This window comes from Colobus angolensis, unplaced genomic scaffold, assembly GCF_000951035.1.
Source record: "Colobus angolensis palliatus isolate OR3802 unplaced genomic scaffold, Cang.pa_1.0 Scaffold166, whole genome shotgun sequence".
Classification (NCBI taxonomy): domain Eukaryota; kingdom Metazoa; phylum Chordata; class Mammalia; order Primates; family Cercopithecidae; genus Colobus; species Colobus angolensis.
In genome coordinates this window covers 4,980,592-5,006,030 of record NW_012114777.1, presented here as the reverse complement: position 1 = coordinate 5,006,030, position 25,439 = coordinate 4,980,592, and the positions used below count along the sequence as shown (strand labels likewise).

General features: G+C 43.0%; 1 protein-coding gene across 1 annotated transcript in view; it reads right to left on the bottom strand.

Annotated features, from left to right (window-relative positions):
* The window catches only part of FAM150A (family with sequence similarity 150, member A), a 23,729-nt gene extending 4,913 nt beyond the window's left edge, over positions 1-18,816 (bottom strand). The window contains exons 1-4 of the mRNA XM_011937605.1: positions 18,382-18,816; positions 15,974-15,993; positions 15,030-15,040; positions 13,044-13,066 (exon numbers count right to left, since the gene is read on the bottom strand). Of these exons, the coding sequence (XP_011792995.1) occupies positions 13,044-13,066; positions 15,030-15,040; positions 15,974-15,993; positions 18,382-18,571 (244 nt within the window). The 5' untranslated portion in view covers positions 18,572-18,816. The remainder of the gene's footprint in view (positions 1-13,043; positions 13,067-15,029; positions 15,041-15,973; positions 15,994-18,381) is intronic.
* Positions 18,817-25,439: the final 6,623 nt, after the last annotated feature.

Genomic DNA, 25,439 nt, shown 5'->3' with positions numbered 1-25,439 from the left:
AAAAAAAAAAAAAAAATCCTTAATATGCTAAATACTTAATAAGGCACTAAACACATGAATCTGTGACAGTTTATTTAGCTGAGCCCAAACTGATATCTCCAGCCCTGACCATTTCCTGGGCTCCAAAACTCCAGTACACCTACCTCACCGCTTGCTCTATGGCATGAAGGGTACCTTACAGCCCTCTCAAAAGTTCACAGTCACAGTGGAAGGTCTCCTTTTCCTCTGCCCAGACCTGTTTCTCCCCATGTTCCTCAGTCCACTGAAGACTGACTGAAGTGGCATCACTCTTGATCAGGCCTCAGCTCAAGAAGTTATGCCTGACTTCCTTTTTCCCTCACCACTACACCCAACCCATGAGTTAGTTTTATGTATCCCACCTCCAACAAATTATTCCAGACCCACTTACTTCTTTCTCCTTCCCTCAGGGCATCGTCCTTTTGTGACCATGCCTTGGCAGTGGCCTCCTAACCCCTCTTTTCCTCCCCATAATCGTCTTTCTCCCCAGTAACCAGAACAAACAAACTGAAATGTACTATAGGTCATGATCTCTCCCACTTGGAAGGCTTTGCGCTTACTATATAATAAAATTTAAAAATAAAATTGTCTCTCAGGCTTTACCTTGTACTCACTAAAACTACACCATTCAGAAAATGCAATTTATACAAACAATTGGGAGCACGTGCAACTCTTTCAAAGGAAAAGAAAACTTAAACTTTAGTAAAATAGTGGAGCCTCAAGGTTTGTTGGTAGGTATACATTTAAACTTACAACATTGTAAGAATACAATAGGGAAGTGAATGTTTGTCACCCCCTCTAGGAGAGTCTGAGCCACCACGGTGATGAGCGTGACTGCGCCAGGACAAGGCAGTGGTGACTGAGGCTTGGAAAATGCAGACGCAGGAATTCTAACTGTTCCTTACATGCCATGAGCTCCTGAGGGACATCGGAAACCTTTCCTGTGCAGGGAGCTCCCCACTTCGGGGCAGCCTTCTGCGAGTTCAGGGCCTGGTTCAGGGCGTGATTGTGTGGGTGCAGCAGGAATGCAGAGAGATCGGAGCTCCCCTCCCATTTGACAATGAACACCTGCACTTTACAAACAATTAAAACTAATCCAGGAAAACAAAGCAGCAGTAAAACGAAAGTACTTCATCATATAAACCTTTCTTCTTCTCTTCCATAATGCTCCAGCTCGAACATAGGTCTTTTCCCCTGTACTTCTCAGAAACCAAAAACAGCAAATTGGCTTCTGTGGTGTCAATATCTGGGCCAGGTAGTTACAGTGGTGCATTCTGAAAGATGAATGAGAGCTGAGTACAGGAGAAGCACCTCCTGTGGCTAAGGCATGCTCAAAGACTTCATAAAGAATTCTATTTCTGAAAGCATTTTAGAGTATAATTTTAATCTCTAGACCCTGTGACAAGGACGACACTCAGGTGTGTAGAACATTGCATATTTTAAGTAAATTACCCTCCTCATCTCCGCCCCAAAACACATTTTACAACTTCTATCAAAGCAGATGTCACATTCTGGTTAGCATGACATGGCACCGTGTGTGTCTGTCTTCCCCGCAATTATGGCTTCCTGAGGAAAGGGATGCGGTCTTGTCCCCCTGTACACCCCGGCTTTGCTGGCAGAGGCACCTGGCACATGTTCAAGGAATAGGAAGCCGAGAGGGTTGCTACTGCTCAAATGGAAACATCAGCGCCCCCTTGCACTCAGTACAGCCCGCCAAGAAAACCACAATTTCAATACACTTGAATTTTAACTTCAAAGCACAAACATCATATAGGAATACAAGAAGGTACAACAGATTGATTTCACTGAAACAGAAAAGTGGTGTTTAAGTCCATACCTGAAGTAACAAGTCAGAGATAAGAAGGTAAGAAGAGATGGGAATGGGGAGGACTGCAGCCTGTTCAAGTATTGGCGGAAATGTCCAGAGCTGCTGAAGAAGAGGTGGGTGAGACAAGGCTGTGGGCACAGGTGGGCTTTAGAGTCAAGTTGTACACAAACTTTGTGCTTAATTCTGTAGGTGATGAGAAGTCAAAGGGCTTTAGGCAAAGGAAAGGCAAGGTTAAGCTACATTATCAAAAGATCATTGAGGGAGGGAGGGAATGGGGAGAATTGGTCAAAGGATGCAAAGCTGCAGATTGGTAGGATGAGCAAATCTAGAAGAGGACTGCAGGGAGTAATGATGTGTTGTATGTGGAACAATGGCTGAGAGAGCAGAGTTCAGGAGCTCTCACCACCGAAAAAAAAGGGTAACTGTGAGATGATGGATATGATTTGTTTGACCACAGTAACCACTGCACTCTGTATACATATATCAATATATTATGCTGTGCACTCTAAAGACACACAATGAAAATAAATAAAATTATATACACCATTTAAACATTTTTTAATAAGCAAACTTTGTTTTTTTGAGACAGAGTCTTGCTCTGTTGCCCAGGCTGGAGTGCAATGGTTCTATCATGACTCACTGCAGCCTCCAACGCCTGGGCTCAAGCAGTCCCCCCACCTCAGCCTCTCAAAGTGTTGGAATTAGAGATATGAGCCACTGAGCCCAGCATCAACTATTTTTAATAATAAAAAACAATTATGCCTAAGTATTGTGAAAGGAAAATAAATCTCAGGACCCCAAAATCAAAATCACTAAGCTAAGGGAAAAGTCAAGCTGGGAACTACGTCAGGCAAACCTGCCTTCCGTTAATTCCTAAATAAGATAGTTACAAAGATAAAAAGCTACATACCTCCCTCATGATTTGTCCACAAGAAAATTCTTTGTGGATGGAGGATAGAGAGAACTCGAAGTCATCCCTCTGAGGCTCACCTGAGACAAATGCATACGATTGCTTCCTCTGCCCTATTGTTTATGTAAAACTGCAGATTCACCGAGCCACACTAAATTGTGTATTCAGTGGAAGGCTGATCAAGGACTCAAAAGAATGCAAACTTTTGTCCCTTATCTACTTCTGACCTGGAACCCCCCCACCCACCTCCCTCCCTGTACCCCAATCACCCTGAGCACATGTCAGCAGGACCTCCTGAGGTTGTGTCATGGGTGCATCCTTAACCTTGACAAAATAAACTTTCTAAATTGATTGAGACCTGTCTCAGATACTTTTTGGCTTACAGTACAGAGGGCAAAGAATAGATGCAGAGAGACAAGTTAAAAGGTCTACGGTCATGTGTTGTTTAATGATGGGAGTATGTTTGGAGAAATGCATCATTAGGTGATTCCTTCGTTGTGGGAGCATCATGGAGTGCACTTACATAAACTTTGGTGGGAGAGCCTCTTGCACACTCAGGCTATTGCTCCTAGGCTACAAAACTTGTTGTGCTGAATACTGCAGGCAGCTGTAACTGTGAATCTAAACATATCTACACATAGAAAAGGAACAGTAAAAATACAGTATTATAATCTAAGGACCACCATGGTATATGCAGTCTGTAGATGACAGAAACGTCCTTTTGTGGCACGTGACCGTAACTGTATTGACTAGCACTGGCCTATGCAGGGGCTAGCAAACAACAGCTCCTGAGGCAGATCCAGCCTGCACCTGTGTTTGTGAATAAAACTCTGCTGCAACATGCCCACATCCATTTGTTTAGGGGTTGCCAGTGGCTGCTTTTTCACTACAAGGGCAGAACTGAGTAGTTGTTGCAGAGATAGTATGGCTCACTGTACAGAGCAAAAAAGTTCCTCTTCAAAGCTCCTCTTGGTTTAAAAATAAAATAATAGACACTAGGAATAACAGCTCCTTACTCCAAAGCCTCTTGTCACCTACTAGTTCTTATACTTTGGCCCAGTTAGTTGCTTTGGCTTGCATGCCTGGACAGGCCCAGGCAAGTCTTAGCTCATAGCTTATGCCCCTTCCTTATTTGGAAATGTTATTGCTTCCTTAAACCTTTTGTAAGCAACTTCCTTTTCTTCTTTGTTCTCCCTTGAACTTACCTATTTAGGGAAGTTTTAGGTTGTTAGCACATCGGGTATCAGTTTAAGACTGTGAGGTCCAGCTCCAGCCAATGGATGCAGGACACAGCAGTAAGGACGACCCAAATGCATAAGGGATAAATATGTCTGCTTTTCCTTTGTTCAGGTGTGCTCTCACCATTGTTCCATCTGCGAGGGGCACCCTTTCTGTAGATAGTAAAGATTGCCTTGCTGAGAGATCCTTCCTCTCCATGCTTTTCTTTGCAGCACCAATTATCTGTTTCTAACACTCACAAAGCCCAAAATATTGACTGTGTGGCCCTTTCTAAAGAAAGTTTGCCAATCCCTGCTCTGCAGCACACTCCTATTTGTATAAAAACAAACTAAAATGGTGGGAGGTGCCAGGGAACAGAATTCTAGGGGTGGAGAGAAGAGATGCTTTTCCATACATGCCCTTTTTATTACTTTAAACTTTTTTGAATATAAATCTGTATTAATTCTTCAATAAAAATTGAGAATGAATTTGCATTTGGTGACTAGATGCACCCAATAGTTTTGATCCACAAAATATTAAATAAACAACTGAATATAAGAAAATTACCCTAGGCAGAGCATAGTGGTTCACGCCCATAATTCCAACACTTTGGGAGGTTGAGGCAGGTGGATCACCTGAGGTCAGGAGTTCGAGACCAGCCTGACCAACACAGCGAAACCCCATCTCCATTAAAAATACAAAAAAATTAGCCAGGCATGGTAGCGTGTGCCAGTAATCCCAGCTACTCAGAAGGCTGAAGCAGGAGAATCACTTGAACCTGGGAGGTGGAGGTTGCAGTGAGTCAAGATCATACCACTGCACTCCAGCCTGGGTGACAGAGCAAGACTCCATCTCAAAATAAATAAATAAAAAAATAAAATTTGAAAACTAAATAAAAAGAAAACTCCCCCTAAACAACGAAACTAGTTGATTTCTCTCTGATGGAAAATGTTCTAAGAGAGTAGCATCTTAATAAATGGGAGCCACACATGTAATTCTAAATGTTTAGTAGCCACATTTAAAAAGTAAAAAGAAATGTGTGAATTAATTTAATCATTTGGCCAGTCACAGCAGCTCACACCTGTCATCCCAGGACTTTGGGAGGATGAAGCTGGAGGGTTGCTTGGGCCCAGGAGTTTGAGACAGGCCCGGGCAACATAGTGAGACTTCATTTCTAAAGTTAAAATTAGAATTAAAATTTAAAAAATAATAATTTATTTTAACTGAGTATAGTCAAAGTGTTACCATTTCAAGTTGTTATCAACAATATTAATTACTAATGAGATATTTTACTTTTTTTGCACTAAGTTTTCAAAATCCAGGGTGTATTTTGCACATTCAGCACATCTCAGTTTGGACCAGCCACATGACAAGTGCTCAGTAGCCTCATAGCTCGTGGATGTGGTGTTGGACAGCACAAGTCTGAAATGTAACTTCAGGCTGGATGTGGTGGCTTATGCCTGTAATCTCGGCACTTTGGGAAGCTGAGGTGGACAGATCGCCTGAGGTCAGGAGTTCGAGACCAGCCTGGTCAACATGGTGAAACCCCATCTCCACTAAAAATACAAAAAACTTAGCCAGGCACGGTGGCACACACCTGTAATCCCAGCTACTCAGGAGGCTGAGGCAGGGGAATCGCTTGGACCTGGGAGGCAGAGGTTGCAGTGAGCGGAGATTGCACACTCCAGCCTGGGCGACAAGAGTAAGACTCCGTCTCAAAAGAAAAAAAAAAAAAAAAAGAAGAAAAAATAAAATAAAATGTAAGCTTCAAATGACAACTAGATGGGAGGAAGGAGTACTAGTGTTCTATAGCACTGTAGGATGACTACAGTAAACCATAATACACCATACAATTTCAAGTAGCTAGAAGGAGGATATTGAACGCTCCCAACACAAAGAAATGACAATTGTTTGAGATGGATATGCTAATGACCCCTATCAGATCACTGTACATTATATATATTCAAACATCACTATGTACCCATTATTTGCCAATTAAAAAACAAAGTAAAATGTATGCTTCATTTCTGTGATACATAACTATGATTATATAAAAGATTACATTATTTGGGAGGGTTAAAATCAAACAGGTCTCTAGGTAATGCATGATCATTATCTTGGAAAAATTTGAATAAATGACTATCTCATTCATCCAATTTGTAAAAGTTTCTAGTTTTTATTACTAAAACAGTTGCCATCTGCTGTTCTCCTCAATTGTAAGTTTACAAAATCTTTTAAAGAAACAGATTTGCATACATATGTACATATATATATTGGCATACTTATCTCTTATTCTTATATTCTTGTTTAAAAATGAGCCATGATCATGTGAAATAATAAAAAAATGCAGTACGACCAGAAAACAAAATAATTGAAAATGTTTATTGTTTGCTTCTACCTGCATATAATTTGACTGTCTTCCATAAAGATAATTTGTTCTGATATGACTTACTGTTGATAAGCCTTGTTAATTGATCCTCAGTCCTTTGTGAGGTACTACGGAACATTACTTTACATTTCAATCTAGCATTACATTAGGTACTTAAATCAAAATGTTTGCTGTACAGTTCTTTCAGTTATTTATTTTAAAGACAAGACACTACTAATCTCATTACTAATCAATCTAATCATTGTGTAACTCGTTCCCATTTCAAAAATAAGAACGATTACCTTTATTACAGCAGTACTGAGAGAATTATAGATGAGAACTGTTTTTGGAGAAAAATTCAAATTTAATTTCAATATGATAAATTCAAATTTTTTAAATATATAGCAGAAAAAGCTATACTATATTAAATATATAATAGTAGAAAAAGCTACTTCAACCCCTGCCTTCATCGTCACATGAAGTTCTCCTGTGTCTCTGTATCTTCCCATGGCTGTCATCTTATTAACAATACCAGTTGTACTGAAAAAGGGCCAACTCTAGTATAACCTTTTAAATATATTAAAGCTGATTTTTAAATATGTTCAAGAAATATTTTTTTTTAAATACTAAATCGGCCAGGCACGGTGGCTCACGTCTGTAATCTCAGCACTTTGGGAGGCTGAAGCAGGTGGATCACTTGAGGTCAGGAGTTTGAGACCAGCCTGGCCAACATGGTGAAATCCCTTCTCTATTAAAAGTACAAAAATAGTCGAGCATGATGGCATATGCAATCCCAGCTACTTGAGAGGCCGAGGCAGGATAATCGCTTGAACCAGGGAGGCGGAGGTTGCAGTGAGCTCAGGTCGCACCACTGCACTCCAGCCTAGATGACAGAGTGAGACTCCATCTCAAAAATAAATAAATACATAAAAATACTAAATTAAAAGCATTTAAAAATAAACTGCCATAAAATGTGTAAGGAAAGAAGAATTTCCTTATGTAGTTACATAACATCTGTACCAGTATATACTTGTAAATGTATAAATATTTGTAAATACATGTTTTTATATCATGCTTCTTCTATTACAGTTTAAGATATTTAAATAGAGGGATGTATGTGTGTAACTCTCTTTTTGACACACACATTAGCCAGGTGGTTTAATGAGATCTACATGCCATTTAGGCTGCAAATTACGCAGAGGATATAAAAGTAAACTCAAATTGGTTGCTTATTATCTTCTAAGTTTTTGCTACGTTCTACAGACTAGCAGTGTCAGCATCTTCTGGGAGCATGTTAGACATGCAAACCAAGCCCAGATTTACAGAGTCAGACTTTTATTTTACTGGAACACAGTATGTTGGATAGACTCCCATTGGTATAATTTTGTGTGGCGCTTTTGAGCTGCAGAGACAGAGTTGAGTAGTTGCAAGCACTTTCTCAAACTTTACATATGGAATAAGTACAGATGGATTCTGCCTTCAGAAAAGACCATATACTGTGTATTTGTTTCCTAGGGCCACCATAACAAAGTTCTACAAATCGGACGGCTTATATCAACAGAGACTTACTGTCTCACAGTTCTGGAGGCAAGAAGTCTGAAATCAAGATGTGGGCAGGGCCATGCTTTCTCTGAAGTTTTGAGGGAAGGATCCTTCCTTGCCTGTTCCAGCTCTGGTGGCTGCTGGCGATCCTTGGCATTCTTTGACTTGTCGACGCTTCACTCCAATCTCTGCCTTCATTGTCACATGGAGTTCTCCTGTGTCTCTCTATCTTCCCATGGCCATCATCTTACGAAGACATCAGTTATACTGAAAAGGGGCCAATTCTACTCCAGTATGACCTCATCATAATTAATTACATCTGCAATGACCCTATTTCCCAATAAGGCCATACTCTGAGGCACTGGGGAACTAGATCCTCAACGTATTTTGAAGAAGGGGAACACAATTAGACTCCTAATGTATGAAATCTGAATTCACTAAACAAATAAATTGGAATTAATTATTTGCATTATAAAAGTGAATTATTTTCACAATAATTTGCTCAACATTTTTTAAAATGATTTAACCAAGACATCAAAAAACATGACTTATTTACAAAATTTCAATGGGGAATAACTTTTACATAAATAAATATATTCTGTAACGTGAGGCTTTATTACAACCTCCTGTGAAAGAAATCAGCTAGTCCATTTAGCCAATGCAAGTTGTAAAGACCCACCTACAAAGAATATCCTGACTGAAAAACTTCCGAAAATAGAAAATACGTATTTTAATTTATTTTTTTTAGAGACAGAGTCTTGCCCTGTCACCACAGCTGGAGTGCAGTGGTACAATCATAGCTCACTGCAGCTTCAAACTGCTGGGCTTAAGCAACCCTCCTGCCTCAGCCTCCCAAGTAGCTGGGACTACAGGCATGCCACCATGCCTGGTTAATTCATTTTTTTTTTTTTAACTTTTTGTAGAGAAGGGGTCTTACTTTGTTGCCCAAGCTGGTCCTGAATGCCTGGCCTCAAGAGATCCTCCTGCCTCAGCCTCCCAACGAGTTGAGATTTCAGGTGTGAGCCACTTTGCCCCACCAGAAATATTTTTAAAACATCACTCACTCCAGGTTATTTATATTACTTAAAGTTTTTGTAGTAGTGTTATTTAGATTTTTTTTCTTATTTTCTAAGTAGTTTTTGAAAAAAATAAATTATTATTTATTTATAATTATTATTTCTGTGACAGAGAGCTTTCAAAGGCAGTATTTACATCCTAAAACTAAAACCCAATGTTTTGGAAGATGTCAGCCACCTTCAAGAGTGAGATAAAATTTTTAAAATAAGTCTTTTATTATTGAGCAGTTTTAGATGCACAGAAAAATGATGTAATACAAAGCATTCCCATATGCCCTGCCCTGGTGTCTCCTATTATTAACATTACATTAGTATGGTACATTTCTTGCAATTAGTGAGCCAATACTGATACATTCTTACTCACTAAAGTCCACACTCCTTTCAGATTTCCTTCACTTTTCCTTGATGTCCTTTTTTTGTCCCAGGATTCCACATTACACTTAGTCATTATGTCTCCTTAAGCGCCTCTTGGCTGTGACAGTCTCTCAAAATTTCCCTGTTTTGATAACTTTGAGCATTTGGAGGAGTCTTGGTCAGGTATGTTATAGAATGTCCCACATTTGAGATTTGCCTGATATTTTTCTTGTAATTAAACTGAGATTATGGGTTTTAGGGAGGAAGACCACCAAGGGAAAATGCCATTTTCATCACATCCTGTGAAGAGTGCCCACTTTTAGCATAATTTACTTTTGCTGATGTTGACCTTGACCTCCTGGCTGAGTCCCTGTGTGTCAGGACTCTTACTGCAAAGCTACTCCTTCCCCGCCGCCGTCCCCCTGCCCCACACTGTACTTCTCAGAAGGAGGTCACTATGCTCAGCCCACACTTGAGGACAGGGGAGTTATGCGTCCCTTCTTTGAGGACATAGTATCTACATGCATTATTTAGAATTCTTCTGCATGAGAGGTTTGTCTCTTCTCCTCCAGTTATTTATTTACTCAATCATTTATTTACACAAGCAATGACTGATGAATAATTTATATTTTGTGTTATAATCTAATACTACTTTCTTTATTTTGTATCTCAGATGGTTCTGGCTCTGGCCATTACAAAATGTTTTAGTTGGCTCCTGTGTTCCTTTGACTCTGTCATTGGTAAGTTTCTGTTGTTATTTTTATTGCTTTGTATTTTTTATCACTTTTAAAAACTTTCTGGCATTACCAGATACTCTAGGCTCATTTCTTATTATTTTCCGTCCTAGTCTTGGTTTTAGGGATTTCCCCAATGAACTCTGGTTCTTTTACTGGAGAATGGCATTAGAAACCAAGATGAGGGCATTTGATGCGCTCCTGGTGACTAGAGTGTGGTTGCTTCTAGTCCCTCAAAGCTGACAGAGCAAGGAAAAATGTGTATGGTGTAAGTGAGCACCTTGATTTTTATACATCTGGTGTTTAAATTATTTCTAAAATTGGACTATGGTGCTTAATAGGATATGTTTTGGGAGCTGGGTGCAATGTCATCCCAACACTTTGGGAGGCCAAGGTGGAAAAATCACTTGAAGCCAGAAGTTCGAGACCAGCCTGTACAACATAGTGAGACTCTATCTCTACAAAAACTTTTAAAATTAGCTGAGCATGGTGGTGCATGACTGTGGTCCAAGCTACTTGGGAGGCTGAGGCAGAAAGATCCCTTGAGCTCAGGAGTTAGAAGCTGCAGTGAGCTCTGATCGTGCCACTGCCCACAGAGTGACACTCCATCTCTAAAAAAAAAAAAAAATTGGAAGATGCAGGATCTGTAACATTTCACTGATTATAAGAACTGCCTAAAATTTATTTTAAATGATCTGACTTCAAACACATAGTCATATCGAATCAAACTCTATAGTCAACCGTGTCCTCTGTCCTTTCTTAGGACTGGACTGTCACGCTTTGCTTTCTCAGCAAAAGTAAAGTTCTATGTCCAGCCAGACCTCCAAACACGCCTTGGGTTTTTTTTAATAAATTCAGGTAGACAAACTAAATAATCTCTAAAGTCCCTTTGAAGTCCTCTTATATTATGCAATATTATGATAAAATTCTACCATTAGATTGCATATTCACAAAAGGACAGAATATTAAATGAGCCCAGAAAACTTGAAAAAATACAAAGTCATGTTATAAAGGAGACTATTTTCTTGTTGTAAACCACAGAACAATTCATGTTTAATGAATTTTTAGCAATTTCATCTGAAGACTGATCTCATGAAAACGATTTATTCAGTTTCTAGTTTAATCTAGTTAATCACTCTTCCAGATTTAAAATGATCATTTCCATAGACACTTAAAAAGATAAACGAGATTCTTATAAAAATGCTAAAACAGGGCCGGGTGGGGTGGCTCATGCCTATAATCCCAGCACTTTGGGAGGCCAAGGTGGGCAGATGACCTGAGGTCAGGAGTTCAAAACCAGCCTGACCAACATGGAGAAACCCCGTCTCCACTAAAAATACAAAAATTAGGTGGGCATGGTGGCACATGCCAGTAATCCCAGCTACTCGGGACGCTGAGGCAGGGGAATCACTTGAACCTGGGAGGTGGAGGTTGTGGTGAGCCGAGATCGCACCATTGCACTCCAGCCTGGGCAACAAGAGTGAAGCTCTGTCACCAAAAAAAAAAAGGAAAAAATGCTAAAACATTTCAAAAACAAATAGATGTACCACATTTCGCAAAGTGATAAGATTTTTATGTGTAATCAGTTATTAGGAATGACAACCAAATGACAGTAGATTAGTACTTGCAGAAAACACAGGATCTAGCCCTAATAATGTTCTTGGATTAGGCAATGAGAAGACTTATCAACAAACTAAGCGACTGGGAAACTCCAGAGGGCTGTTAATCCAGCAATAAATTAACCACCCTAGAAACACATTCTCTAACAATAAAAAACTTGCCTTTACTTTGACCAGAAATAAAGGACAGAGAGCAGGTTTGAAGGCAGAACACAGGTTTAGGTAGAAAAGGGTCAAGTTTGAGATTCTGTAGCTGAGATATTCAGCAGATAATGAATATACAAATTTAAAGGACAAGGTAAAGAAAAAGGAAGAAGATTTTTGGAATCTTCATGGATTTTGTGAAAAATCCATTGATAAGCATGGAACCTTGGGGTACACAAACACTTAAAGGCTGAAGAAGAGATGTTTGGAGAGAGAAAGAAGGAATGGTCAGAGAAGAAGAGAACAAAGCAAGAATAACTGTGGAATCAGGAATCATTTAAAGAGGAAGAGACGAGTCAACTGCAGCAAAGCATTCAGCAGGCCAAGTAAGATAAAGGCCGACAAATGCCCACTGGAGTCAACTGGAGTCCAAGTGGGATCATGGGCAGGAAGAGGTGATGGAGGGCTGGAACACAGATGAAGCTGGCAGAGGATATCGGATTTTGCCCTGTGAGCTGTATTAACCATGAATTTTTATTTTCTGTATTTCCAGTGCTTTGACATCTTGGGGCCTTGCTGACCCTGGAGAGAATACCCCTCCCAGGGTAGCTATTCCTAGAGAGAGTAAACTCACAGAGACAGGACACAGGTTTAGGTAGGAAAGGGTCAAGATCGAGATTCTGTAGCTGAGATAGTCAGCAGATAATTCATATATAAATTTAAAGGACAAGGTAAAGAAACAGTGCAAGCTCACCTTTCATTTACAAAGTAGCCAATGCAAAACCCACACCTTCACCACTTCTTCTACTGGGCTCTCTAACTCTGAGCCAACATTCCTCCACCCTAATCACTCCAGGTCCAGGCACCGGATGACTAGCGGCAGCCCTTAGTGCAAGAGCCCACTGAAATCATTCAAACCAGCCAATCCTAAGCCCGCTTACCCTGCCGTGCCTTGGCTTTCCTGGGGAAATCACAGTACAACCTCTTGCCCACTTTTTCCCCATTCCTCCTTCCTCATGACCCGCCCTGGTGCTTCCCCCGTAGACTTGTATGGTTTGCTGTGCTCCTGTCTTTAGGGACACGTGAAGACAAACTTCTTCCTTCGTGATAGTCATTTCCAGGCGTCTGTGTCACAATATCTCTGATTAAAACAATTCCCAGGTATATTTTAAAACAAGCTTGGTGGTAGATCCTGCATGGAATGGTGATCTAGTCATATATACTTTATATACGCTGGAAATGATGCAAAAATTGGCTACAAGAAAGCTTTTATGTCTCCTTCTAATCTTCCATAACAATTTTAAACTAACTTTTTCTAAATACAGCATGTTGTTTCCTAGATGAGGCAATGAAATTCTTTATGCAGCAAGAGTTTTGCAGTGTATTTCAAAATACCTTATTGTGAATGTTTTTGAAATGTGTAATTACTACCTGATTACCATACGTTAAAGATTTTACCAAAGTAATGTAAAATATTGGATTAGATAGTAAAATAGAATAAGCAGTCATAAGAAATATTTTTCCTAAGAATGGAATATATGTGGGTTTAGAAGACTGGATGGATAAAGCTCTCAACAGGAATGATACATAATACAACTGAACCAAAATTTAATTCATCAACAAATGAGATGAGCAAGTTTATTGCTCATTGTCCACATAACCTAACCTATGTGTTACATTTCCTTTCTTTCTTGTGAAGTATCTTTTATTTTTGCTGTATCTATAAAGAATTCTTTAAGGTGTGGCTATTTTAACAGTTCATCAATTAATACAGTAGTAATGAGTAATTCTTTAATGTAGTAATTAATTTTTATTCTTTTGACTTAAAGTTCAGAGTATGACCCCTGCCCTACTTTGTTTTTAAATCTATTACAGACCTTGTTTTCAAATCTGTTAGAAATCACAAAAGATAGTTATAAGACAAAGATACACAAACAGATAGTATTCCAAACCCAACGTGTAACTTGTTGTTTTTCCTTTCTTAGCATCAGGCATATCTGCTGGTGATAGAAAATCTCCTATAAACAAATACAACCAAGCTCTGAGGCAGTCATGATGATATCCATCTTTTCAGGTTCACCATGGCTGATGCCTAGGTGGTGCTTGGAGAGAGTAAGAAGCTGCCTGCTTGCAGCTCCTAGGCCAGAAGCCTGGTCAGGTGCTCCACATATCTCCCCTGTTGTTACATCTTCACGAGAAGCCTCATGATGGGGTCTTCCCTGTGGCGCAGACAAGGCACCTGGAACTCAGAGATCCACTCCTTCCCAATTCCACAGCAAGCCTGGAACCAGTGCTTTCTGTCTCATGGAAATGATCAATAGCCAATCTGATACTGTCAATAAACCTTTTGCAAAACTATCAGCCAGAAATAATCACCTTTTGGGGTTTCAATTTTTTGGTCTTTTGTTTTCCTGTTTTCTCACATGTAACCATTGCGTAATAAAGATAAGACTTTTTTTTAACAGTTGGCTTATATAATTTGCCTTATGTTTACAGAGAAAACAGAGCCTACCAAGTGTGAGTAGACACATACATAAGATGAATAGTAATTATGCATTCTGTAGAAGTTAAGCAAAGTTGAAGACTCATATATTCAGATTGTAAAATATTAACAGAAGTATAAAATGTTGGCCGTGGTGGTAGCTCACGCCTGTAATTCTAGCACTCTGGAAGGCCAAGGACTGCAGATCACTTGAGGTCGGGAGTTTGAGACCAGCCTGGGCAATGTAGCAAAACCCATCTCTACTAAAAACACACAAAAAATTACTGGGTGTGGTGGCATGTGCCTGTAGTCCCAGCTACTTGTGAGGCTAAGGTGGGAAGTTGAGGCTGTAGTGAGCTGAGATCGAACCATTTCACTCCAGCCTGGGCAACCAGAGTGAGACTGTCTCAAAAAAAAAAAAAAGAGAAGTATAAAATGTTCATAATGGGGCCTGATGCAGTGGCTCACTCCTGTAATCCCAGCACTTTGGGAGGCCGAGGCAGGTGGATCACTTGAGGTCAGGAGTTCAAGACAAGCCTGGCCAACATGGCAAAACCCTGTCTCTACTATATATATATATATAGAATGTATATATCTGCCTTTCTTTCCAAGGAAGCTAGGACCTTCTTGGAAAATCAAGAGAAGCCACAGCAGATTTATGACCGGGAAGAGACCAGCCCCATGCTACTTATTAAGCACATTCATTTGCCATTGTTTAGCATAACCTCATCAAAACTCCTTCATATGCTCTCCTTAAGCTCCACGTCAGTGAGGTTTTATATTAAAACAGCAACAGCAACCACAACAACACAAATCTGACCCCAGAAAGCCTGTAGAAATAAGGTAAACATGAAATACCTTGAAAAGGCAGAGGTAGCAAAGGAAACATAATATACATCAATACTTACTAACAGTCCTCTTACACTGCTACCTCTCACACCTCAAGCCAATTTCCTTTCTGTCAAAAACTCTGAACCTCCTCTCTACTCCCGCCACGGCCCTGTTCTCAGCCTTCTGACTCTGTTTTTCTTTCAGTGGGTGAGTGCTCTGATGTTTCTTTCCTTTGGCAGAGTTTGAGGTATGGTCCCTTGTTTGTGCCATTCTGCTGGTGGCACAGTGACCAAAGACAAAGGGAGGAAGGAACAGGAATGAGACAGCAGGAGTGAAGGTTACTGGGAATTCTTATCCCAATAGGACACACTGTCAGGGGCACTAATAGAGTTGGAGATGATCTAGAAGGTCACCATAAAGCTTCAAGAGGGTCTGAACTAGAGTGGTGAGAAGGACACTAAGAAGGAAGACCCAGATTCGAGAGACATCGGAGGCAGGAATTACGAACTGAATTGTGCTCCTCAAGCACAACTGTCAACAATGTTGCACATCGCAGAGACCTCAGCTGTGTGTTAAATGGCTAAATGACAGGACGGATACATGCATGAACAAGTGGGCTGTGAGAACGAAGGAGGACCAAGGATGGTGAATCAGGAGTGTTCCTGGGAACCTAACACATCTCCTCCAGTCCCCCACTCTCTGCAATCCTCATGGCATGCTGTCTGGCCCCTCCTCCCTCAAGGTTTCCTAGTTACTACTCCCCCTCCCTGGAAATGATCCCCCCACCTCCAGCTCACATCTGCACTTAGGGAAGTTGCCAGGCCTACAGAAAAAAGCAGACAGCGCAACTGCAGGGGCAGCGAAGATTTCTGAACCTAGAACAGGTACGTTAGGTCTGGGCGATGGTGCATATTATGCCACTACAGAAATATGGAGCCGTCATTCCAGGCACATCTGACAGGGATGAGAGTCCTTGATCTCCCGGACCTGCGAGACATTTTCCTCCTGAATGAACGATAACCCCTGCCACCTGCTGAGTGCGCCCCTTGAGAACATCCAGATAGGCCCTTGTCCTCTATATTCTCATGTCCTTGTTTGTCCCTGATCCACGTGCAAGTACTCCATTCACAGACTCAGATGCGGATGTTATGAGCCACGCTTTTCTCCCCTTGTGAATGTAGTATAGCAATCAAAAAATTAAACAACTACAGTCACAGAAAGCAATGTCTTTGAGGGTGCCCACAGGGCACTTTCTGTCTGACTATATTGTTGTTTAAAACTTCAGATGGTTGCCACTTTTAACTTTTAATAAAATATTTTTGGCCAGGCACAGTGGCTCATGCCTGTAATTCCAGCACTTTGGGAGGTTGAGGCGGGCAGATCACCTGAGGTCAGGAGTTCGAGACCAGCCTAGCGCAACATCGTGAAATCCCTTCTCTACTAAAACTACAAAAAAATAAAAATAAAAATTAGCCGGGCGTGGTGGTCCACCTGTAATACTTGGGAGGCTGAGGCAGGAGAATGGCTTTCACCTGGGAGGCAGAGGTTATAGTGAGCCGAGATCACGCCACTGCACTCCAGCCTGGGTGACAAGAGCGAAACTCCATCTCAAAATAAATAAATAAATAAAATATTGTTTTATCCCTCGTAACTCACTTCAGTAAGTCTTCACTGTCTGAATCAAAGAGAAAAGATCTGTTGAATTCAACAGGTCTGAATGAATGTGTGCCCTCGATGTTTCTGTACTTTGAGAGCCTTTCTCCCAGACTTTTCACATTCCAAAGTCACATTTTATTCTGTGAGATAAATATTTCAGGCTACCAATAATTTTAAGTTAAAGTGCATGATCCGTGTGCACCATTGCTGCATGGCCGTGCTGCGGACACTGACCCTGTGCCCTCCCCCTCCTGAGGGCTCCCCAGTGGCCGGCTGGACTGAGAGGCTCTGCCCGGGTTGCCCACACACCAGCTGGGCAGCCCACCTCAGCTTCCCATCTTCTCCATCCCCTCCCCGGAGCAGGACACCCTGCTCACTCAGTGCAGGTGTGCACCAGGCCCTCCCTCCACACCCAAGTGTGCAGGAGAGCGCAGACACTGCTGTCTGCTCCTCTGGGTGGCCTCCGCCCTCTGCATGGTGACAGACAGGAACTCGAAGAAAGTTTGTGGATTGAATAAGTATATATTTATATCACAACTACTGTGGAAAAAAATGATACTAAGAAGCCATTGTTTGCTTTCTTAGCCATGAAGCCTGAGGAGAAGAGATCAGGAGCTGTGCTCCCACGGCCAGGCACTAGCTGCGGGGCATCCCCAGGCCACCCTAGGCCCACTCCTCTTCCCAAGCCTGGTGGAGGCCACCAAATGTCCCTGCAGAGGGGCCCTTCTGTCCCAGCCTCGCCGGCAGCCTCACGTTGCTTTACTGTTGCTGGGTGTGAACAGAAACGTGTGAGGAGCTTCTCGCTTCTGTCCTCATCTTCCTTCCCTGCGTGTCCTGCCCTCCTGCCTTCAGCGCTGCCTCAAATGCTAGGCCGCCCCCTCGGACCTCCTTTTCCAGGGCCTTTTCCGTTTTCCCTGCATTCACACGACCTCTTCTCTGCCTGTGGGTGTCTCATGACTCTCTAGAGCGTGACTTTTTCCTCCCTCATTCCTTCCACTCCCCTTGGGCATCAAAGTAGCAGGAACCTGACTTGTCCAAAGTTGATTTGGGAGCAGCCGTCTGCGTCTTGGGCCCTTTTAAAATGATCTAGGAAAGGTTCCAGTAACATAAGCTGCCGCCTGCTGAAATTGGCGCATCCTCAGCCACTCGCTGCGGCCAGCGTGAAGGGGAAGGGAACTGGGCATTCCTGGCACCGTCAGGTGTCTACGGACAGCAATCTTAGTTAATTCTCAAAACCCCGGAAGACCCAGAAATGAGGCGCTGACAGGGACCTAACCTGTCCACCACCCCTAGGCCGGTGGGACTGAAACTCATCTCTTTGGGCTGCTTTACCAGTTTATTTCCAAAAAGGCCTCCCACACCTAGGAGGGGACATAGAAGGCTGGTCCCATTGCCAACCGGATTTCTTTACTGAACTCTCAACCGTGGTAAATCTAATACGCTTACGACCTCTTTCTGAGAGCTGGGAATCTGTAGAGATGCTCTGTTCTCTGCTGTACTAATCTCAAGCTTCCCAAAGCGAGTGCCTCGCCCAGCAACTAGGGGAATCCACGGAGCCCCAGGCGCAGGACAAAGGATGGGGCGGGGCGGGGACATCGTACCTGCGCTCCGGGAGCCGCTGGGAGTCCGGCCGGCCCCGGCCGCGGGGAGGAAAAGTAATGGCTTGGGCTCCTCACCGGTGAGGTACGCTCCCCTGCGCCCCCGCGGCCTCCCGTGGGCTCCAGGCGGGGACAAAGCCAGCGCCAGCAGGAGGAGTGCGGGCAGCGGGGCGCCGGGCTTGAGGGGCCACATGTTCGCAAACCGGCAGAAGAGAGTGGGAGGCTTGTGGAGGATCCTGACGCAGTTCCGGAGGGTGCGCAGCCCAAGAGATGGCCAGCTGGACCAGAGCGCGGCTCCGCGGCCGGCCGCAGTCCTCACCGCGTGCCTGCTCTTGTCTGCGTTCCGGGGGTCGGCTGGAGCTGCACTGAAACTCGGCCCCCAGTGTGCCCAAGCCTAAGCGCTGCGGGGCGCGGGGCGGGAACGGGAGGCGGTGCCTGGGGCCACCAGGTCGTCCCCCAGGATGAGGGCGTGTCCCAGCGCGCGGGACCCTCGGAAGTCCGCGCAGCCTGCCCAGGCGGACACCAATCTCGGACTCAGGGGGTCTCAGGGCTCCCTAAGCAACGCCTGCCTTGGACCCGGACCCTAGGCTCGCTCACTGGTCGCCGTCCCTGGGAGGACCCAGTAGGGTACCCGCCGCGTCGCCCCGGCGGCTCTCCCTGGGCTCTGTCTCCCGCCGCCCCCACCCCTCAAGCCTCGGGGTCCGTCACGGATTCCCCTAGTTGGCGGGGTCAGTAGAACCCGCGGTGCCTAGGTCGGGACGGAAAAAAGCAGCGCCGGGGTGCGGCCTGGATGAGCGGAGATGGCCGCGCCTTGGGCGCAAAGGTGCAGGGTGCGCTCACCTGCCGAGTCCCTGCTAGCTCAGGAACCATGGCCACTCCGTCAGGCCAGCCGCCCCTGCCCCAGCTCTGGAGGCCCGACCTGCCCTCCTGGGCCCAGCACCGCGTTCTCTTCCGCGTGGGGGAGAAGAGGGCGGAGGAGGTCTGGGGCTGGGCAGTGGGGACACATGCCCAGCTTCCCTGGCCTCCCTGCGGGGAGTGGCCGGTTTCAGTGCTTCCGCAGGTGAAATCGCCAGGGTTGACCAGTGCGCCCAAGAAAGCAGCCGGCTGGATTTTTCTTCAAATTAGGGAACTCTTCTAAAGAGTTTTAGTGTTAACAACTTAAAAAATGAAATTAAGGCCAGTCGTTCTGATTAAAATAAAGTGAGCATCTCTGATCAAACCGCACTCTGTAAACTTCCGTTGTTTGTTATTTCAGCCGCCTGCTTTATTGCTTTATATTAAGTATATTGAAAAATATTGAAATTGCTCTCTAATCAATTGACTACTAATTATCTCCTCATATGCAAAGTGCAAACAGGTGAAAGGAAGAGGGCAGGAATAACTAAGGAAACTGAGGCTCCATTACTCCTTAGGCATTGCCCAATGTTACATTACTCTACAAAAAGAAATCTTGTTGGTCAAGATCCTAAAAAATGACCTCAATTCCTTCAAATCGTTTATCTAGGTTTGGCATGTCCGACATGCCCAAGAAATGGGGGAAACAAAGCAAGCTTTGCAGGAGCCCTGTGAAATCGTGCCTTTGCATGAAGCTCTTTTGAGGAAGTTGTTACACAGGTGAAGACTGCTTCTTCCACTCGTTTCACTGTCAAGCTTGCATAGGAATATGGTATTTCCTAAGCAAATACAGCGGTGTAACAGAATGGCTTCCACCACCGGAGACCCAGAAGAGTCTTCCTAGAAAAACAGGTTAAGAGTCTGAAGGCCCTACTTAGGTGGAATAAATGCTTTCTCACAGTTCTACTCAAGTGAAATAAGAAAACATTAGAAGTTCACAGACATTGACAGGCAGTTCAAAAATAATTTTACTGGAAAATAAAAAAATAGGGACTAGTCCAGAAAACGATGGGGAAATGCAGTATGAAATAATGCTGGAGAAGAAGTGATACTGAAACCATGACAAATGGATTTTTTAATCAACCATCCATCAGCAGCAAATGACAGCAAAACCTGAAAGCTGAATTATTTCCCTCTTCCTATACGTTGAAAGCTAGAGGAAATAAAGCAATGAAGTTTTCGAGACTGACAGTTTGGGGCCTACTTTCAGCTGTCATTAGCCGTAGGACCCTGAGCAAACCATTTAGTCTTCTCTCTAGCAAAGTTAAGAGGTTGAACTTCAGTGGTTCTCAGACTGTATATCATGTGAAAGAGAGGCTGTAAAAAAAATGCAGGTTCGGGATGCAGCCCCCAGAAGAATCCTGTAAATCTGCATTTTAAGGGACTCTGGGTAGTTCTGAAGCAAGTGGTCCTTTGAAACCCACCTTTATTCATTCAACAAAAATGATGTGAATTCACACTGTGGAGCAGACAGTGAAAACACAGCGGAGCCACCACAGTGGGTAAAATCCTCATCTTTGTGGAGCATCTAGCTTCAGGGATCTAGTTTGCCAACACAATGCTTTTATTGTAAATAAACTGGTTGCCTATAGCTAAGTCACTCTTTGCTTTTGTTCTTTGTTCATTGCATATCTTTGACTACTTTTCTAACTGCCCCAACTAAATGCTGCTTGCCCTGTCTCTTGCTAATTTGTTTAGAGGCAACTTGAAGTGTTCATGTCGACATGCCCTCAGTAACACTTGCTAATTTATTATTTAGTGTTTAAGGAGGGGTTATCTGTGTAAAAACGGGTACTTAGTAACTAACGTTTAAAGTAATCCAAAGTTTTTTAAACTGTAAGTGTTACAAGCTATTTTAAGCCTTCAAACTCAAGGCACTTATTTTCTTTACAACTTAGCTAATAAATTAAACAAGTGAAGTTTCCTTATTTAACACCAACAAACCCTATTAAACATTTCAAAATACAATCACATATTTAATATAGTTGATTTTCTTAAACATTTTTAAAAACAGAAAAGTCACAAGTATTGAAAAAATCCATTGCTATATCTCCCCCAAAATATTGGTAATATAAACTTGAGGTTCTCTAGACAGAACTAACAGTATATATATATATATATATAAATACTTAATAAACTCCTACACATATATATATAGGAGTTTATTAAGTATTAACTTACACAATCACAAGATCCCACAACAGGCTGTCTGCAAGTTTGAGCAACAAGGAGACCCAGTCCAAGTCTCAGAACTGAAGAACTTTGGAATCCGATGCCCGAGGGCAGGAAGCATCCAGTATGGGAGAAAGATGTAGGCTAGGAGGCTAGGCCAGTCTCACCTCTTCACATTTTTCTGCCTGCTTTATATTCGCTGGCAGCTGATTAGATGGTTCCCACTAGATTAAGGGTAGGTCTGCCTACCCCAGCCCACTGACTCAAATGTTAATCTCTTTTGGCGACACCCTCACAGACACACCCAGGATCAATATTTTGTATACTTCAATCCAATCAAGTTGACACTCAGTATTAACCATCACAAGAATAAGATTATGACACAAACCCAGAGAGTCGATATACCCCTGAGGTAGGACAGTAAAGGTATTTTGCTGGCCTTGCCAGATGAAGGAAAATTGCTTCTGGTGGGCCTTATGGACAGGAATGGAGAAAATGGCATTTGCCAAGTCAATGTCTGCATACTGGATACCAGGAGATGTGGTAATTTGCTCAAGCAATGAAACTACACCTGGTACTGCAGCTGCAATTGGAGTCACCACTTGGTTAAGCTTATGATAATCCACTGTCATTCTCCAAGATCCATCTGTCTTCTGCACAGGCCAAACAGGAGAGTTTAATGGGAATGTTGAGGAAATCTGAATCACCTCCCCTGCATCTTTCAAATCCTTGATAGTGGCACTAATCTCCTCAGTTCCTCCAGGTATGCAATATTGTTTTTGATTTACTATTTTTCTAGGTAGAAGCAGCTCTAATGGTTTCCATTTGGCCTTTCCCACCATGAAAGCCCTCAGCCTATCAGTCAGGGAGCCAATATGGGGGTTCTGCCAGCTGCTAAGTATGTCTATGCCAATTTTGCATTCTGGCACTGGGGAAATGACCACAGGATGAGTCTGGGGACCCACTGGAACCTAGTGTAAGTCAGACCTGAGCTAGAGCTCCTTTAATTACCTGACCTCCGTAAGCCCCTACTTTAACTGGAGGACCATAATGACATTTTGGGTCCCCTGGAATCAACATCAGCTCAGAGCCAGGGTCCAGTAGTCCCCAAAATGTCTGATCATTTCCCTTTCCCAATGCACAGTTACCCTGGTGAAAGGCTGGAGGTCTCCTTGGGGAAGGATGGGGAAAAGATTCACTGCATAAATTGTCAGTGATGTAGTAGGGTCCTTCCTCAAGGGGATCCAGCCTCAAGGGGTTCTGGGTTTATAAACTAGCTCAAGTCTGGAAATTGATTGAGCTGCCATGATTCTCTGTTTTTGTAATTCAAATTAGTCTTTTGTCCATTCGAACTAGAATTTTTCTCCTTATATAAATTAAGAAGGAATGATGTAGGCTTCCCATCAATTTCACTTCTAGGAACACTGTGATTAATTAGCCAATGGCAGAGCTCCACACGAGTCAGACTATTCTGATTGCTGCTTTGCCTCTGCTGTCCATTATGTTAGCTACGCCCACCTTGCATTTGACGGTTGAGTGCTGCCACTTGGCCCCTGCCTCCTTGGGATCCAATTATGCCCATTGTATTTAAATTTTGTAGTTGAATGACTATGGTTCCCACCATTAGATCTGACATACAGAAAAGAGCAATTACAGGGCTCTTCAAAGATGCAAGTGCTGCCCTCACAAATCTATATCACAATGCATTGGTAAAGGCTATATCTTCTGGACCCTTCCAGCTGGAATGAGTAGGTGTAAAGTAACTAAGCCACTCCACCATCCCAATCTCCCTAAGCCTTTGGATTCCCTCCTCTACATTAAACCAAGGGAGGTCAGGCATTTCCAGCTTGCTCTCAGTGAGCTATCTTTTAATCCATATTTCAGCTAACTGAGCAAATAAGCTATTAGAACCTTTTTTTAACTCCCCAAGCTGCAACATTAAAAGCAGAGTCCCTACTTAGTGGGTCCAAATCAATAAATTAAGCCTGATCCAACTCTATGTTCCTTCCACCATTATCCCATAACCTTAATGTCTATTTCCATGCCTGTTCTCCAGATTTCTGTTTATATGCATTAGGGAACTTAAGCAGTTCTTCTCTAATGTAGCGCACCTCCTCATGGGTCACACTCTCAACCTCACCTTTAGGGGCCCGCAAGGACTTTAGTCTAGTTATAGGTCAGGAAACAAACAGGGGTGGTGGGGGTGGCACCTAAGAAGAATCAACATTATTTTGCCTGGCAACTGCTTCAGGGGAGGCCATCACTGTTGCCTCGGGCAGTGCAGGGTTTATCTCCTCAAACAAAGGTGGAAAGGCTAATGGCAGCATGGGTCAGGGAGGGGATTTTGCCACTACTGGGGATGGAGAAGCTGTTCTTTCTGGCAAAAAATGTTCATCAGAGTTTACAAACTCTGGATCAGGGTCCTTCCACACGTCCCATTTCAAGGTGCAGGGTCCTATTCTTTTGCCATCAATGCCCTCACTTTAACAGTAGACACCTGGTAAGGCTGTGCACACACCTTTCGTTGCAGGTCAGCCACTCACATGATACGAACTTGTGTCTGTCTTTCCACAATTTCAGCGCTTTCTCTACAGGAGATAAGGCTCTCACTTAAGGCAATCTTAGCAGATTTTAGGCTCAGTATCTGCTTCTGAAGTCAGGAGACGGAATCCCTAAGTTCCTCATTTTCTTTCATCACTTTGTCTACTGAACTTAGGAGCAAGCAACCAGCTTCATTATGTTCATCGGGTCTTCACATATAGTCAAAGGTATTATGTATAGAGTCACTAAACTCCTTGCCTCTCATGAGCAGTGAATCAGGAAAGTTAAATGCATGTATTTTGCATAATTCTCTAAACAGTTCATGCTAAGGACTATCAGTGTTCTCCACACTATTAGAAGTAGAGTCCTTAGTATTTTGGGGTCTAATAATATTAAGCAGCCAACTCCAAAAACCCCAAAACCAATGAAAGAACTCCATCTTTAATATTATGTTCCTCTAGAACCACTCCCAGTACCAAAATCTGTAGTAGTCAGAGTTCTCTAGAGGGCCAGGACTAATAGATAGATAGATAGATAGATACAGATATATAGATATATTAGTTTATTAAGTATTAACTTACACAACCACAAGATCCCACAATAGGCTGTCTGTAAGCTTGAGGAGAAAGGAGAGCCAGTTCAAGAATCAAAACTGAAACACTCTGTAGTCCAAAGTTTGAGGGCAGGAAGCATCCAGTACAGGAGTGTTGGGAGCAAGCCCCCCAAAATCTGACCATAAACTGGCCCCAAAACTGGCCATAAACAAAATCTCTGCAGCACTGTAACATGCTCATAATGGCCCTAAGGCACACGCTGGAAGGTTGTGGGTTTACCAGAATGAGGGCAAGGAACACCTGGGCGGAAAACCGCTTAAAGGCATTCTTAAGCCACAAACAATAGCATGAACAATCTGTGAACATGCTCCTGCTGCAGTTAACTAGCCCAATCCATTCCTTTATTTTGGCCTATCCCTTGGTTTCCCATAAGGGATACTTTTAGTTAACCAAATAGCTATAGAAACAATGCTAATGTTATGCCCAGACCGTTTATTCCCCGAAGAAGACCACCAGAGTCCAGAGTCAAAGCCAAGCGGCAAGGATCTTTACTGCAAGTTCGAACTTGGTCCCTCCGTTCCACAACATACGGGAGGGCCCCGAACGATGCGTGTGCTCGCTTTTTATAGCCCGATGTGAACAGGATATGTAAGGTTACAGAGGAACAAAGGGAATTCTTTTGGTTACAGCATTGCAATTGGTTAACATTTTAAGTTATACATTTAGCAGTTTTCTATTGGTTCCCGCGCTTTCAGCAAAGCCACAAACGGTTGTGATCTTATTGGGGGTTTCTCCAGGTGGTGTTTTTCCAAAGTTGAGATATATGGTGTGTTTGTACTGGGCCCAGGAAGTTGAGATATATGGTGTGTTTGTACTGGGCCCAGGAAGTTGAGATATATG